This window comes from Elaeis guineensis, chromosome 3 (genome assembly GCF_000442705.2).
Source record: "Elaeis guineensis isolate ETL-2024a chromosome 3, EG11, whole genome shotgun sequence".
Classification (NCBI taxonomy): domain Eukaryota; kingdom Viridiplantae; phylum Streptophyta; class Magnoliopsida; order Arecales; family Arecaceae; genus Elaeis; species Elaeis guineensis.
Genome location: NC_025995.2, coordinates 105,845,214 through 105,862,071, shown reverse-complemented (window position 1 = coordinate 105,862,071; position 16,858 = coordinate 105,845,214). Strand labels below are relative to the sequence as shown.

Sequence of the window (16,858 nt, the reverse complement as noted above, 5' to 3'; positions counted from 1 at the left end):
AGACTATCGGAGCCAGCCACTCGTGGTGGTTCCCAGTGGCAGCGAACACCACGACTCCAGTGATAGCCCTAATGGCGGCTGTTGCCAGTGACAACTAAAAAAAATATGAAAATAGGGACTGCCCTATTTTGAATCCAAAACCGATGGCTTCCTTCGCATGCCGATGGTGAGAAATCAACCAAAAAAAAAAAAAAAACCAAGAGGAAAAGGAGCTTACCTTGCTCTGATGGCCAAAGAAAACTCCGACGATCTCTTTTCTGTCCACAACCCATAGAGAAATCCTTGAGAAATCTTGGTTGATTGCTGATGATCTCTCAACAATCCACGGTGCATGAAGGTCTAAGGGAGGGAAGAGGGCTTTTTTTTAGGGAAGCTCTCCTACGCTATTTGGGACTCCCACAGCCCCGATCTCATTGAAAATGGGAGGGAAGAAGACTCCTAATCAAAGTCTTGTTCCTCCTCTCTTCCACACACCAAGCATGAGTCTTAAGGGTTTTGGGTTTTAAAATTTTAGGCTAGGTCCAAGAGCCTAAATGAGCTGGGCTATTAGATTCTCCCCCCCTTAAAATAAATTTGTCCATGAAACTAGCATACTTAAAGTTTCAAAGAATTATGGATATTTGGTCTTTATTTCTACTTCGAGCTCCCATGTAGCCTCTCTTTCACTATGATTACTCCTATGCATCTTCACATAAAGTATAGTTTGATGCCTCAATTTCTGATCCTTCTTATTAGTAATCTGTATCGGATACTCCTTATCAGTCACATTCTTCTGAAGATGCAAATGCTCATAATGCACCTTATGACTCAGATATGGATCGACATATGAAACACATCATGCACGCCAATCAAAGTTGGTGGCAATACTAATCGATATGCATTCTCTCTAACTTTATCTCAAAAAGATCCACATATTTAGAACTCAATTTGCCATAAATTCCAATTCTCATCACATCTTTAGTGGAACAAATTCTCAGAAAAAAATGATCACTGACTTAGAACTCTAGCTCTCTCCTACATCATTCCAATAAATAGAAGATCTACACTTTCTACCATATAATGCTTCGAAAGGAGCCATCTAATATGGTGCTTTGAAAATTGGACCTATGCTAAAAGTTAATTTGATAAAAAAAAACTCAATCTCTCTATCAGGAGGTAGCCCTGGTAGATCATCTAGAGAACATCAAAAGATTTTCATATAGTAAGAATATCCTCCAACTTGAGTTCCTTATGCTGGATATCTATTGTAGTGGCTAGAAATCCTTCACACCCCTTCTCAAGGAGTTGCTTGGCATGAGTGGCTGAAATTAATTTCTAGTGGAAAGAAAATTTATTATTCAAAAAACTAAACTCTGACTGGCTTGGGATTTGGAGCCTTACTATTTTTTCAAAATAATCAATAGTGGCATGATATGTTGCTAATCAATCCATCACTAGAATTAAATCAAAATTCTTCATCTCTAGATCATTTTCTATGGGTACAGGGGACAATTCACTATTCCTCTCAACAAAACTAGTTGATGTAAAGGAGTGGGTAGCACAAGGGTCAAATAGAATCTACACATTATTGGATGATATTTTAATCATATCTATCACATGATTTCATCCCACACTTTTATCATCCTTAGCTATATGTCTCTATATTGAGAGCACATAACTCATAACATTCATAGCATGTGCTCTAAAATAAGAAAGATAAAGGACTAGTTCAATACATATCACCATCGAGTTAGAAGCACTGGCATGTTGTTGCATAAGTGCGTAGACTCGTTCTTGGGTTCTAGGCTTTTTTTATCCCCTATTTTGTTGTCGTCCATCTTGAGGTGTTTGATTCGTGGGGACATCTTGAAAATACTGAGGTACCTGGTGCTTCTGAGATTCTCTCCCACTATGACAAACAATTGCATTATGGCCATCCCATCCACATTTATAACACCTTCATCCAGGCCATGCACAATCCCGTCTAAGATCGGGTCCTCCACATTTATAACATTGAATAGGATCTTGAGATTGTGCTTTACCTTCAGTAGCAGCTTGGTTTGATTTCAGGATCTTCGGCTTGAAAGTTTCGCTATTTTGGCTCGGAGACTCATTTGATCAGCCTCTTTTCTTCAAATTTTTCTCTCTCATAGTTTGAGCATCATTAAGTCCCTTTTTTTATTATTAGACTTTTGTTAACAACTTCTTTATAGGTGGGTAGTTCAAACACAATCACCAATTGCTAGATTCGACCCCTACATCTATTTTTAAATTTTCTGACTCGAACACCCTCCTCAGCTATCAGTGCAGGCGCATATCTAGATAATTCTTCGAATTTAGCTGCATATTGAGCAACCGACATATTTTCCTATTCTAGTCAATCAAACTCTCTGAACTTTTGGAGTCAGATATTCTGAGGAAAATATCTTTCATAGAAGACTCTTTTGAATTCTTCCCATGTGAAGGGTGTGTCATCTGATCCTAGCTTTCCGACCTCCATTTCCCACCAATAGACTGCCTCATCTTGTAACATGAAGGTGGCGAAAGTGATCTTCTCCTCAGCAGAATATCTCAAGGTATGAAACACTTTTTCTCTTGCTTTCAACCAATCTTCAGCTTCTATAGGGTCTGAGGTTCCTGTGAATACTAGTGGTGCATACTTTTTGAAGTCTATTAAATTGATTTGATGCTCCTGTTGATTTCCAACTCCTTATTGCTGCTGAGGCTATCGCTCTTGTATTAGTTGTTGTATGATCTGCTGTTGTTGTCCTTGTTCCACCTCTAATATTTTTCTCATATCTTCTTTAGAAGCAGCTTGTTATTGAACTAATACTTGCATTAGTTGGAAGGCACTAATTTATTTTTCGAGCTAAATCTCAGGTTCACATGGGATTTCCATCCCTGGAGTAACTTCAGCAGGCTCATTAGGATGCTCTTGTTGTGGTGTATCACTAATCGATGAGGATGGGGTATCTTTCTGCTGGGTAGGAGGCTCCTAAGTACTAGAACCATCAGCAAATCAAGTAGACCTTCTATTACACCCACGGTCACTCCCTCGTGCCATAACAACCTACACAGATTATTGTTAGCATCTCCTAAGTTATTTTAGTCTTAATTGATCTAGACACATGCGTAAACATGCCTTATATTAATTTTACTTAATCTAGAGGTCTACCCATGTACACTCTCCTCAAATTTAATCCTAGAATCCTAATACCTAGGCTCTGATATTACTCTGTCATGCCTTGAACCCAGCACTTGGGGTCGGATATATGATATGGCTACATGAATCCTAGAGCAATGCCTTAGAGATCATGTAAGGCCTAAAATAAATTTAAATTCAAATATTTTCAAAATAATCAAGTAAATACCAATCATGTCAATCAAATTAATCCATCAAAATAAATATCTAACTTGTCCAATTATAAATATTCAAATATCCAATGGTATCAAAAAATTTAATTAGCTAAGCACTAAGAGTTTCAATACTCGACTTCTCGTCTAACCCATCCGAACTAAGCTTCTGGAGTCTCTGAAAAAAATTAATATAAGGATATGAGCTTTTCCAGCTCTGTAAGAATTATCGTACATCTACACCAGAATAATAGGTATTCTGAAAATATATCAATAAGCATATCAAGATGAAATCATGAAGACTCATAACACATATTTGAAATAACATGCATTGAACATATAATCACGCAATAGATCATGACATGCCATCAGGTAAGGTCTTTTATTCAATATAAAGTCCATCTGATCTTAACATTTGTTTCTTCTTTTCCACAATTCTAGTATGATAATCTTTAACTTTCCAAATTTGGATGAACCATGACCATGTGATGATCTTTATTCGGATCAATTTTTTATGATTTTCATCGGATCAACTTTTAATGATCTTTATTAGATCAAATTTTTATGATCTTTTTTGGATTGAATTCTTTATGACATGTCTCGGATCATATTTTCATGCATAAACTTGTGAGGGTTGTCCCAGATATAAGCTCCTGACCGGCTATCCCTGAATCTTTATCTGATCGAATTTTCATACATAAGCCCATGGAGACTGTTCCACATGACGAGACTAATCCAAACCACATCTTTTTCGTCTAATTATTACATGTTGATTTCATCAATCAATTTTTCATTCTCCGTATAATCAAGATAAATATATCATATCCACATAATCATATCATCAATCAAATATACTCATGCTGAAAAATTATATAAGAAACAATAGTGTCTCAAATATAACAAATTCATAAACATGAATCCAATGATACAAAACTAACAATATAAATTCAATAGTAAAAATAGCATATATAATGGTGATTATGTACAGAGATTCTTATACATCGATAAGCAATAAACTAGACTCACTAGATTATGATTTGGATGTTAAAATTCTTACTCAATATGCTCCTGTCTAATAGATTACTCTCCTATATATTTAATTTAATATTATAAATCAAATAAATCAATATAATTTCTTAGAACCCTCTATCAGTATTCAACAGGGTCCACCCCCTTTCGGTCTCAAAATTTTCTATTCTAAAATTTTTCTCTTTTTTTTCCATAATCCATCTAAAGAGAATTAAATAGGTAAATAAATAATTAAATAATTTACTAATTATTAAAAATTATAGAAGAGAGAGAAGAACTTTCTTTTCTCCTCCTCTTCCAAAATAGAGGTTTGTCCCCCCTTCTTCCTCTACCGCACATGGCCATGGACCATCAGAGCCAGCCACCCATGGTGGCTCCCAGTGGCGGCAAACACCATGGCTCCGACGACAACCCCAATGGCAACTGTTGTCGTCGACAAGCAGAAAAAAATATGAAAACAATGACTTCCCTATTTAGAACCCGAAATCGATGGCTTCCTTCACATGCCAGCGGCAAGAAATCAACCAAAATAAAGAAAACAAAGAGGGAAAGAAGCTTACCTTGCTCTGGCGGCTAAAGAGAACTCCAGTGACTCTTTTTTCATCCACAACTCATGGAGAAACTTTTGAGAATCTTGGTTGATTGTCGGTGATCTCTCAACAATCCACGATGAAGATATAAGGGAGGAAAGAGGGCTTTTTAGAGGGAAGCTCTCCTACACTATTCGGGACTCCCACGGCCCGATCTCATCAGAAACGAAAGGGAAGAAGACTCCCAACCCGCCAAGCATAGGGTCCTAAGGGTTTTGGGTTTTAAAATTTTGGGCTGGGTCCAAGAGCCTAAATGAGCTGGGTTATTACAAACATGCCCTCTCATTATCCAATGGCATGCACTCAAGGATAGATGCCATGCACTAAACGAGATTTAGATGTGAGTATGTCATGGGTTTACAAGCTTTAGATCCATAAAATGAGATCTTTTCTATTTTTTTCAAGCAGAGCGAGTGAAGCAAGTGGAACATAATATAATATGCGAAGCAGAGGAAAAAGGGTCTCCCCATCCTTCGGCAGCCATGCTTGTTTTGTTTAGATTGTACAATAAGTTAGCTAGGGTGCGGAGGCTCCGCCCCATAGACCGAACAAACCTGATTATTGTAAGACATGATTTCGAGTCCAGATCAACTTACTTTATCATACATATCTCTTGTAAGCCTAAAAGAAGAGGGAGTAATTAAGTGTTCTGAAGATTATGTATATTAATAGGGATTGAGATTTTTGGGAAAATCTTATATTTTGTAATCTCCAGCATTCTATATTAAACTTTTACATTATCTCTATCTATGGACGTAAGTCCATAGATCGAACCACATAAATATTGTTGCTCTTTTTTTTTCTTCTTCTTCTTCTTATTTCATTATTTTTTCTACCTGTTATAAAAGGATGTTTAGTGCAAGTTGTCTCTAAATGGTGCCCAAGATCATGCCTCGAGTGTCATCATAGGAAACCTTGTATTGCTTAACCATTTATTGCGCTCAGGGCATAACTAATTATTTGTGAGGATGAGAAGATATTCTTTAAACATTGTTGGCATGCAAATTGGATTCAAGTCAACATCATTACTTACAGAGATTTGAAGTTCCATAAAATATCATGAAATGAAATTCTAAATATAGCCTATGAGAACATAGTGGGTGTTTCTTGTAGAAACTTCAAGCAAATAGAAAATCTGTGACAGATTACAGGGGTGGAAGTGGTAGTGTTTTCTATGATTGGAACTTATCCTCGTTATGTTTAAGGTCAAATTTCTCAGGTGGGGTTAGTTCAACCCCTAGTCGGTCAATAGCATAACAATGTATCGTAACTCAAATTTTAAATAGAAGAAAACTAGCTAGACTTATTGAATGTATTTATGAGCCATTTGGCTCCAATGTTGAGACCATTTATATAACGGCATGAGTCTTTCTCGATTTTAATAGCAAAGCAAGCTGAGAGGCCTGAAGTTTCCAATCAATACTAGACACCATAATATCCACCAACCAATACTTGGTGAATATGGCTAATAGTAACCCGTTTGTGGCAAATGGATTGGCCAATTCTAATTTACAATATGGAAGTGTTAGAATAGGAGAGAAACCCATCCTACAAAAGTATATGACTTATGAGAAAGAAAAAAACGAATATTGCTTTGGTGAATCTTTTGATATATTCTAAAGACTGACATAACAAAGATGATGTTTAACCAACAAATGTGGGTCCTATAAATCAGGCCAAGCAAGTTATCACTAATGTTTCAATTAATGTTAGGCTAACTTTAAAACTCAGAATGAATTTTAATGAGTAAGAGAAACTTAGATATAAATATGGGTCTTTAATCAGTGTTTGGTTGGGATCATAAGAGAGTGAATAGATATAGTTGAAAGGATGTATAATATTCATCCATCATTTGATTCAGAAAATTATAAAAAGGATGGATGAAAGATGAGAGATTGCTCATCCATCCTAGCCCATCAATTTGTATCCTCCTAAAATTGAGAGAATGAAAAAAATGATGAATGGAATATTGATGGATGGATTTTTGTACTAACAAAATTATCTTTCATTTTATTTTTTTGAGAAAATTATAACCTTTCTTCACTTTTTCATTTATATTATATTATATTATATATATATATATATATAATATATATAGTATTAATCATATACTATTAAATTTTATTATAATTATATTAATTTTATTACATAATTTTCATGATAGTAATTAAATAATTAGAATTATCTTCTATTTCTCTATTTATATTTTTTATTTTTAATTAACTATTTATATAGTATTAATTAACTATTTAAATTAGATTATAAATTAATAAGTTATTTATATAATTAATATAATAATTCATCAATCATTAATTTATAAACTCATGTATTAAATTAAATTAAATATTTATATTATTTTTATATAATTATAGATTATAAGATTATAAGTTTATACATTATTTATTTCTTTCATATAAATAAATATTATAAATTAATAATAATAATATTTTTATGAAAGAATAATTTAGTAAAAATATTATAGAAATATTATCCATCTTTTTTTTCATTTCTTCTATACTAAATAGAAGAGAGAATCATTTTTATCCATCTTTTTAATTTTTATAAAGATAAGAGGATTGATGGAAGATCCATCCATCCATCCTCTCTCTCATTTCTCTTTTCTTCTTTAATCCTTTCTTTTTACCAAACAGAAAGCAGAGATAGGTTTTGTGTTTCTCAAAATCAATAATTTGGTGTAAAAGGTCCCAATCCATCTACCCTTCAATATTCTACTATAATAACAGCTTTATAAAAATGCACTTCTAATAACCAAGATTTGATTGAATTATTTCTAGTTGCCCCGCGCCTCCAGTATCAAGATGTAATAACACTGTAGCAAAACAAAGAGAACAATAGAGGGTTTTTTTTTGCAAAGAAGATAAAAGAGATTATATATATATATATATATATATAGAGGAGTCTTCTGTGACTAATCTAATCAAGCGGTCCATTTTTTTACATATAATGGTAAAGTTTCCGACAGATACAAGCATACAACGGTTAGTTTTCTATGGATAAAAACAAGGAAGGTTGAGGTGTTTTAGAACACCTAAAACAACAACAGCCAATACATTGGTAAATGGCAAAGTTAACAGAGGAAGGTGTTTCGAGTGGGCGGTGTTAGCCTACTTTTTCTCTTTCCAATAATTTCTTTTAATTAAAAAAAGAGGCATCTCGGCGAGATCTACTAACCCACAATAAAAGGTAATATCCTAATTAGTTATAGTCCTATTTTTTTTGGATTATGAATAGGATCGACAAAATATGATTCAATTCATCAATTCGATCCATATTTGATCTGCTATAAGTAGATTTAGGTTTAGTTTAAATAAATTTGAATCTTAAACAAATTGATCCATTTAATTCGTTAAATATTTAGATCGAATTTGAATTTAAAATATTTGACCTATTTAATCCATTTAACTAATTTAATATTCAAATCAGATTGAGTTAGATAATTTATTTAACATGTTTAACCTATTTCTGACATATCTAATCCAATTTATTTGACATGTTTAACTCGTTTAAGATTTATTTAATCTATTTAAAGTATGCTTAACTTATTTCTGATTCATTTAATCCGATCTATTTAACATATTTAATCTAATTCGATCTGTTTAATAAATTGGTTAAACGGATCGAATCAGATTATCTGTTCAATATAAAAATTGAATTCATATTTGAATTTTTGATTTATTTAATAAATAAATTGAATTTGATTTGATAATTTTTTAATTTAACTTATATTAATCTAATCTTTATCGAATCTGATTCGGTCTAATTGCCAGCTATTATTACGAATGAAAAATGCCGACGTTAACGAATATGCGCGCTGCTTTTTCCTAAACCCACAGCGAGTAACCAAAACGTAGCTCAGACAAATCCAACGCTAGAGACCACGTGGAGCCTTGCGATGGATAACGCACGGATGGAATATATACACTCCGAGCAACCAAAATCCGTCCGCGAGAAATTGTTTGTTAGGCCTAATCCATCAATTTAGCGATTGACTAATCCTATTAAACAGCACCATATATCATATTAAAAGAATAAGAAAGGGAAAAAAAAAAAAAAAAAGCTAAGCACTTTCGAAACGCCGCTCAAATTTACCTTCATGCCTAGCGAAATCCTTGCACCTAATCTTCATCCGTTGCCACACTCTTTCGCTCTCTTTCATCGTTGTTCTCTGACTTCGGTGCCTCTCCGTTCACTATCTTAGTATGCCATTGATCGGTATCTTTCCGAATCTTGTTCTCTGCTAGATATATTGAATGAATTTATTGAAATTACAGACCGACTTTTGTGTGCTATCATTCTCTGGTCTATTTTCTATTGTCAGCTCATCTCGAACTCCCTCTAGATTCTTCGTGTGCCACCACTCTCCCCATCAGGGTCTTGTGGCAAAGTTGCTCGACCGCCAATCTGTAGTCCGAGCACGCCGCCCTCTCCTTGCACCATAATTTTGATACAATATTGGAGCTGAGCTACAAAAATATATTATAATTTTACATTCACCAAAATATATAGACACGCACGCATACAAGAGTATAGGATTTCAGAAAATCAGAATCTTATATTTTACTATAAAAAATTAACAGAGACCTCATGATTTTAATAGATGTGATACATATTACATAAAATTTTCGGATATAATATATTAGCTGAAAATCTGCTTGATATTTTCTGATATTTTTAAATATTTTTTAATATGATATATCGATTAAAATTTTTAAATATTTTTTGATATTTTTGTAATATTTACCGATATACTCGGATAAAAATGGGCTGCCCCACTGACGAGATATGGACTGCCCCGGATGGGAAGACGATCTCTTGTAAAAGGGATAGTATTCTCAGGGAGCCACTCACTAGCACTCGACCCCACACACATCGTTTTACACGCTCTCCGCCCAGAACCCGCAAGAGGGAGATAGGAAGAGGAACAAAACTCCAAAAGAAAACAGCAATCGACCATGGAGATGGCTTTCTTCTTTCTCGTGCTCTGTTTGGGCGTGAAGGGAGTTTGGGGTGGTGCTGCGGATGGGGAGGGACTCTTCAGACCCTCCAAGCTGGAGATGTTCGTGGACGAGCTCCCCGAGATGCCCAGGCTTCGAGGATATAAAGTCAGGAATGGCGTTCCGGCCGCTGGTAATCTCACAATCGGCATGTACGAGAAGACATGGGTCAGTTCCCTTGTTCCCGTAAACCCTGCCCTGCCCTTGTTAATTATTTATTTTTTTCGGCCCATGGTTTTTGAGCCGCTGAGTGGTGAGCTATCGGTCCACCGGCGGAGCGGCGGATCCATCCCTAGACCATCGAAGACTCTGATCCAATCATCTCATTCTAGCTAGTTCGTCTAATATCCGATAATTTCTTTTAGATACAAAAGTTTTTTTTTTTTTTGTTCCCGTGAATGAAAGATCTAGGTGCAAAAGTTACATAGAGAAATTGCAATTAGAATAGTTAGAGAGGGCAATCCATTTTTTTTGATTGCAAATTTTGATGTTAATTTTTTTTTAAATTTGGACTAACAGCCTGGAGCACGAAAAAATATTCGTTATAACGATGATACCACATCATATTTATCATAAATTAATAATTTTTTTATATTCTTTTAATTTTAATATATTTTATTATTTTTTATAAATAATATTTTATGTTATCTTTTTGTATTTTATTGATTTTTTATTTTTTATTAATTTACCACAAATATAATATGGTATCACCGTTGTCATGAATATTTTTTCTTGGAGCATACACCGTGCAAGGCTAACGTTCTCCACACCTCAGTTTCCTACTTGGCATTCTTGTTTTCTTGAATGCTTTTTTGAAGGAAAATGGGATTAAAATAATATTTTTGAGTTAAATACTGTCTAAATGCTAAGCAGCCTTGTGCTCCCAAAAATCATGAGTTTTCGAGATAAAAATAAACAACACAGACGAGTAGAGTGAGCAGATATTTGGGTTAGTTTATTCCTCAACAAGTGAAAGGCCTGTGCAGTGTGAGGAAGAGAAAAATTAAAAAAGAGGGCCTATGCAATGTACAATAAGAAAGTGATAGTTTTCTTTTTTTTATTTTGAGTAAAGTTTTTTTTTCTTAGGAATGCATCGGCAAGACATGATTGCCATATATCATCATTCGTTTTAGTTCGACACCCTATTTTGTTACCTGCACTCTCTCCTTTATCTTTATTTTCCTGTCCCGTTGATGTCTGTAATAGGAAAATTAGACTAGTAATTCCCTAAAAATTCTAGTAGATCCATCTTTTTTTTTTTTTAATTATTTTTTATTTTAGATATAGTTGGAATTGAGCCAAATTTTAGATATAGTTAGAATTGAGCCAAATCCATTGTATGACGTAGCGATATTTTAAGGATCACCGCATCATGACAAGGCTTGATCACCGAGTCTTGAACTATTCGAGTGCAGGGACAAGCGCAGGGCTGATCAACATTTTATTTCCATGCGTCAACATTCCTAAATGTTAACTTCATTTGCTTAAATATCTAGTGACAAAAATAATTATTCAAGATTCTGTAACTTCGACCATTCTCAAAATTTGTAGTGACATTGGGGACCAAAAAAAGTGAAGCATCCCATCTTCACTAAGAGCTGCCCAAAATTGGTCCGCAACGTCACCACAAATTTCAATCATAAAATATAATTATTTTTATTTATTTATTTATTTATTTTATTTTATCAAGCCGTTCATATTTCTTTATAGACGATGATTTCATTGATTTCTTATATTATTAATTTTTAATAATATAAGGACTAAGAGCTGCCCAAAATTGATCCCCAACATCACCACAAATTTCAATCATAAAATATAATTATCCTCATTTATTTATTTATTTTATTTTATCAGGCCGTTCGTATTTCTCTATTTTGTTACCTGCACTCTCTCCTTCATCTTTATTTTCCTGTCGCGTTGGTATCTGTAATAGGAAAATCAACACTATTATAATGCCCCTCTTAGACCAGTAGTTCCCTGAAACTTCTAGTAGGTCCACCCCTTTTTCTTTCTAAGTTTTTTTTTTTTTTAGATATAGTCAGAATTGAGCCAAATCCATTGTATGACGTAGCGATATTTTAAGGATCACCGCATCATGACAAGGCTTGATCTGCGAGTCTTGAACTGTGCGAGTGCAGGACAAGCGCAGGGCCGATCAACATTTTATTTTCACGCATCAACATTCCTAAATGTTAACTTCATTTGCTTAAATATCTTCTTTACGCCGAATTGGGAGAAGTGACAAAAGCAATTATTCAAGATTCTGTAACTTCGACCACTCTCAAACTTTGTGGTGACATTGGGGACCAAAAAAAGTGAAGCATCCCATCTTCGCTAAGAGCTGCCCAAAATTGATCCCCAACGTCACCACAAATTTCAATCATAAAATATAATTATCTTTATTTATTTATTTATTTATTTATTTATTTTATCAGACCATTCGTATTTCTCTAGACGATGATTTCATTGATTCTTTATAATTTACTTATTTATTTATTTATTTTATTTTATCAAATCGTTCGTATTTCTCTATTTTGTTACCTGCACTCTCTCCTTCATCTTTATTTTCCTGTCGCGTTGGTGTCTGTAATAGAAAAATCAACACTATTATAATTCCCCTTTTAGACCAGTGGTTTCCTAAAACTTCTAGTAGGTCCATCCCTTTTTCTTTCTAATTTTTTTTTTTATTTTAGATATAGTTAGAATTGAGCCAGTAGCGATATTTTAAGGATCACCGCATCATGACAAGGCTTGATCTGCGAGTCTTGAACCCTACGAGTGCAGGGACAAGCACAGGGCCGATCAACATTGATCAACATTTTATTTCCACGCGTCAACATTCCTAAATGTTATGTTAACTTCATTTGCTTGAATATCTCCTTTACGCCGTATTGGGAGAACAGTGACAAAAGCAATTATCTCCTTTACGCGGTATTGGGAGAACAGTGACAAAAGTAATTATTCAAGATTCTGTAATTTCGACCACTCTCAAAATTTGCGGTGACATTGGAGACCAAAAAAAGTGAGGCATCCCATCTTCACTAAGAGCTGCCCAAAATTGGTCCCCAACGTCACCACAAATTTCAGTCATAAAATATAATTATCTTTATTTACTTATTTATTTATTTATTTATTTATTTTATCCCTTTTTTTTCTTTTAATGGGACAGAAGTTCCACCGGGACCTCCCGCACTCGCGGGTCTTCGCCTTCGGCACCTCGAAGGAAACCGCCACTGTGCCGGGCCCCACTATCGAGGCCCTCCAGGGCGTCCCCACCCACGTGACGTGGACCAACCACCTCCCCTCCCGCCACATCCTCCCCTGGGACCCCACCCTCCCGGCCCCCCGCCCCCCCGCCGGCGGGGTCCCCACCGTCGTCCACCTCCACGGCGGCGTCCACCCTTCCCACTCCGACGGCCACTCCCTCGCCTGGTTCACCTCCTCCTTCTCCTCCACCGGCCCCACATGGTCCCGCCCCACCTCCTCCTACCCTAACTCCCAGACCCCCGGCTCCCTCTGGTACCACGACCACGCCATGGCCCTCACACGCGTCAACCTCCTGGCCGGCCTCTTTGGCGCCTACTCCCTCCTCGCCCCCCACCTCGAATCCCCCCTCCGCCTCCCATCCAGCCCCCGATTCGATCTCCCCCTCGTCGTCTTCGACCGGAGCTTCCTCTCCGACGGCTCCATCTACATGAACTCCACCGGCAACAACCCCAAAATCCACCCTCAGTGGCAGCCAGAGTACTTCGGCGACGCCATCATCGTCAACGGCAAGGCCTGGCCTTTCCTCGCCGTCCGCCGCCGCCGGTACCGCTTCCGAATCATCAACGCCAGCAACGCCCGGTTCTTCCGCTTCTTCTTCACCAACGGCCTTCATTTCGTCCACGTCGCCTCCGATTCCGTCTACCTCCCCAGACCGGTGACCTCCAAGAAATTCCTCCTCGCCCCCTCCGAGATCGCTGACGTCATCGTCGATTTTGCCCAGTCGCCGACAGATTCGGCGATCCTCGCCAACGACGCGCCATACCCGTACCCCTCTGGCGACCTGACCGACGAGATCAACGGCCGGGTGATGAAGTTCGTGATCGGGCGGCGGAGGGAGGCGGACCCATCGCGGATCCCGAAGAGGTTGTTCAAGTATCCTGCGCCGGCGGTGCACCGGGCGGCGACGACGCGGTACATCTCGATGTACGAGTACGAGAGCACGACGGGGGAGCCGACCCATTTATACCTCAACGGGATGTCGTTCCTGCAGCCGGCGACGGAGACGCCGAGGGAGGGGAGCAGCGAGGTGTGGCACGTGATCAACCTGACGGACGACAATCACCCGCTCCACATCCACCTGGCGGTCTTCGTGGTGTTGGAGCAGCGGGAGCTGGTGGACCAGGACGGGTTTAAGAATTGTATGATGAGACTGAACGACGCGATCAAGTGCCGCGTGGGGGATCACGCGAGGGGGAGGAGATACAGCGTGCCGCGGTACGAAAGAGGGTGGAAGAACGTGTTCAAGATGAGGCCCGGATGCGTGACCAGGATCCTGGTCCGGTTCAAGCCCTTGGGACCGGAGACCAAGTTTCCCTTCAATGCGACCGAGGAGCCGGGTTACGTTTATCACTGCCACGTAAGCCTTCTCATACTCTCTCACGCACTTTCTCTCTGTTTTTTTTTTTTTTTTAATTCGCTGCAAAAATCAAAATAGTCACTGAGATATGATCGTTATCATAATTGTTCCCTGCGCACGAATCACAATGTCTATTTGCAGGCGGTCCGCTGGTGGCTGCCACCTCAAACGTGACTCATCAGAGGATCTGATTGCTCCTTTTTTTTTTTGGGTTGTACAAACGATTGCTCCGGGGTTGGACGCTAGTGGAAGAGAGATTCTTCGTTAGTCTATCATAAATGCTGCAGATAAAATCAATAAAAAAATTCCGCGGCACTACTTTGAGAGAATTAAATACATATGTTACAGATTATGATATTTTTATTGACCTTATCTACATCATTTGCAGTAGTCTACCAAGAATTTCTCCTGGTAGAGAGACATGGCGTGGTGAAACGCAGCATGGTTAGCTTTATGAGAAAAAATAAAATAAAATAAGATAACACGACAAGATTAGACATCCTCATAATATTTAATAGTTAAATGTAAAAGTATTTCAAAATTGAAGCACTCAATGTCCACAGCTCCGCATTTCTTCTTGTTTGGTTAAAACGTCACGGCCTCTCGTTATCACATGGATCCAATCCCATATCGTTCCCGTATGTCAATTATAATATGTAGGTCCGGTGCTGTCTAAAAATAAATGTACTAAATCCCGTGTTCTGGATGGTAACATCCCACGCACGAGGGTTTCCACTGCCATCGTTGAGTCTCCACTAGGTGAGGTCTTGGCCACAGCAACACAATGTTACACACCTGACATGAAGATGTCATCTCGTTCTTGCGTCAGGATGTCATGTTGTTCTTTTCTTAGTTCTCACTGGCCTGTTATATTTAGTTAGGAGCAATTCAAGCTGACCCCTACCCTGTAATCCAAAGTTTAAAATAGGAGCACTTGGATGTTTTCTGGGCCATCCATGTGACACGGTAATGTCACAAGCTGCTCAAACTGGTAATGTTTTCTATGTTTGTAAGGATCTTTCTTTTCGTCGTTTGATTGTTCCTTTGTTCTAAAGTCTTCTACTACTTCTCCCTCTTAACATCTGTATCGGCAGTGGGGCACCCACCACCAATCATATTTAAATCCTCCACTGCCTTCAACATTTATCTTGGACTTTCCCACCCAACTTGTGCACCATCAGTGCCTCCATTTTGTCCACCACTAAACCAAGATGGAAAACATTTGCATCACTGAAAAATCACCACCATTATAACCAAATCCAATCAGATTCTGGTGATGTGTTTCTAGTCAGAGGGGCCATGTATGTCTCTGACTGATTGTCAGAGTGGAAAGCTAGTAGTCTATCTCTTTTTGGAGAAACTGAACCCAAAAAAAAAAAAATGTTAGCCTTCTAATTAATTTCTTGCTTTTTCTTCCTTTTTTTTTTTTTTTGATAGTTTAAACTAACTTCTTGCTTGTATTTACTAGGGCTTTAGTTAACTTCTTGCGTGTGTTTATAGTTTGTTAAAAGAATTTTAATTGACTATATTATTTTTTCAAATTGCAATGCAGATTTTAGATCATGAAGATAACGAAATGATGAGGCCCTTAAAGCTCATATCTTGAGAGATGAGGCACTATTGATGGATCAAAAGGTCAGGTTCTGTCTAAACAGATATTGAATTAATAAAGGAGAAAAGCAATCATGCTATTTATCATAGTAAATTAAGTATCTAAAGATTATATTTGCCAGGTTGCAACCATAATATCAAACGTGATTAACTTTTACAGAGCTAACAAAAATGACTACTAATACAAACATTTCGAGTGGAGATTCGGCGCAATGCATACCAACCAGCAAGACACTACATATACCGAGTACTGAATGAGAAGTTGGTGTGCATAGAAACCATTAAATAAATTACAAATGCTGCCAACCACATTATATATACTCTAGAATGTTCAAATACCTGTGCTTAAATTGTATTAGGCCATGACGATAAGTATATTTTAAGGAGTTAAGATTACGGAGGTTCGCACTATTTTAAAGAAAATGCAACACCAAAGAATTATCTCAGAATTAGCTTTCTTTCCACCAGTCTTAGCTTAGCTAATTCCCACTTGCCCTCTGGGAGAACCTCAAGATTCAAATCGCATGTCCAGTCTTATTTCTTTAAAAGAAAGAAAGAAATAGTGGTAGTTTTTCTGCTCCTTCGGTCGCACCTTTCAAGTTGAAATTACAAGGCGTTTGTTTAAGCATGGTTTGAATTGGACAGTTTGCAGCAGA

The 16,858-nt window shown here is 37.2% G+C and overlaps 1 protein-coding gene across 2 annotated transcripts; it reads left to right on the top strand.

The window, feature by feature from the left end:
- Positions 1-9,813: 9,813 nt before the first annotated feature.
- On the top strand, positions 9,814-16,296 carry LOC105041187 (multicopper oxidase LPR2). Of its 2 annotated transcripts, none has more exons than XM_019849030.3 (3): positions 9,814-10,135; positions 13,137-14,591; positions 14,733-14,948. In XM_019849030.3, exons 1-3 carry the CDS (start codon positions 9,926-9,928, stop codon positions 14,763-14,765), a joined length of 1,698 nt encoding a protein of 565 aa, XP_019704589.1. In that variant the 5' UTR covers positions 9,814-9,925; the 3' UTR covers positions 14,766-14,948. The 2 variants fall into 2 exon arrangements, with proteins under 2 accessions (XP_019704589.1, XP_010916347.1); XM_010918045.3 differs by lacking the exon at positions 14,733-14,948 and adding an exon at positions 16,144-16,296 and having other exon boundaries at positions 9,815-10,135.
- The last annotated feature ends 562 nt before the right edge of the window (positions 16,297-16,858 follow it).

Coding starts and splice junctions, on each gene's coding strand:
- LOC105041187 (XM_010918045.3), top strand. CDS start 9,926: ATGGAGATGGCTTTCTTCTTTCTCGTGCTCTGTTTGGGCGTGAAGGGA. Junction 10,136..13,136: donor GCATGTACGAGAAGACATGG/GTCAGTTCCCTT, acceptor TTAATGGGACAG/AAGTTCCACCGGGACCTCCC. Junction 14,592..16,143: donor GTTACGTTTATCACTGCCAC/GTAAGCCTTCTC, acceptor ATTGCAATGCAG/ATTTTAGATCATGAAGATAA.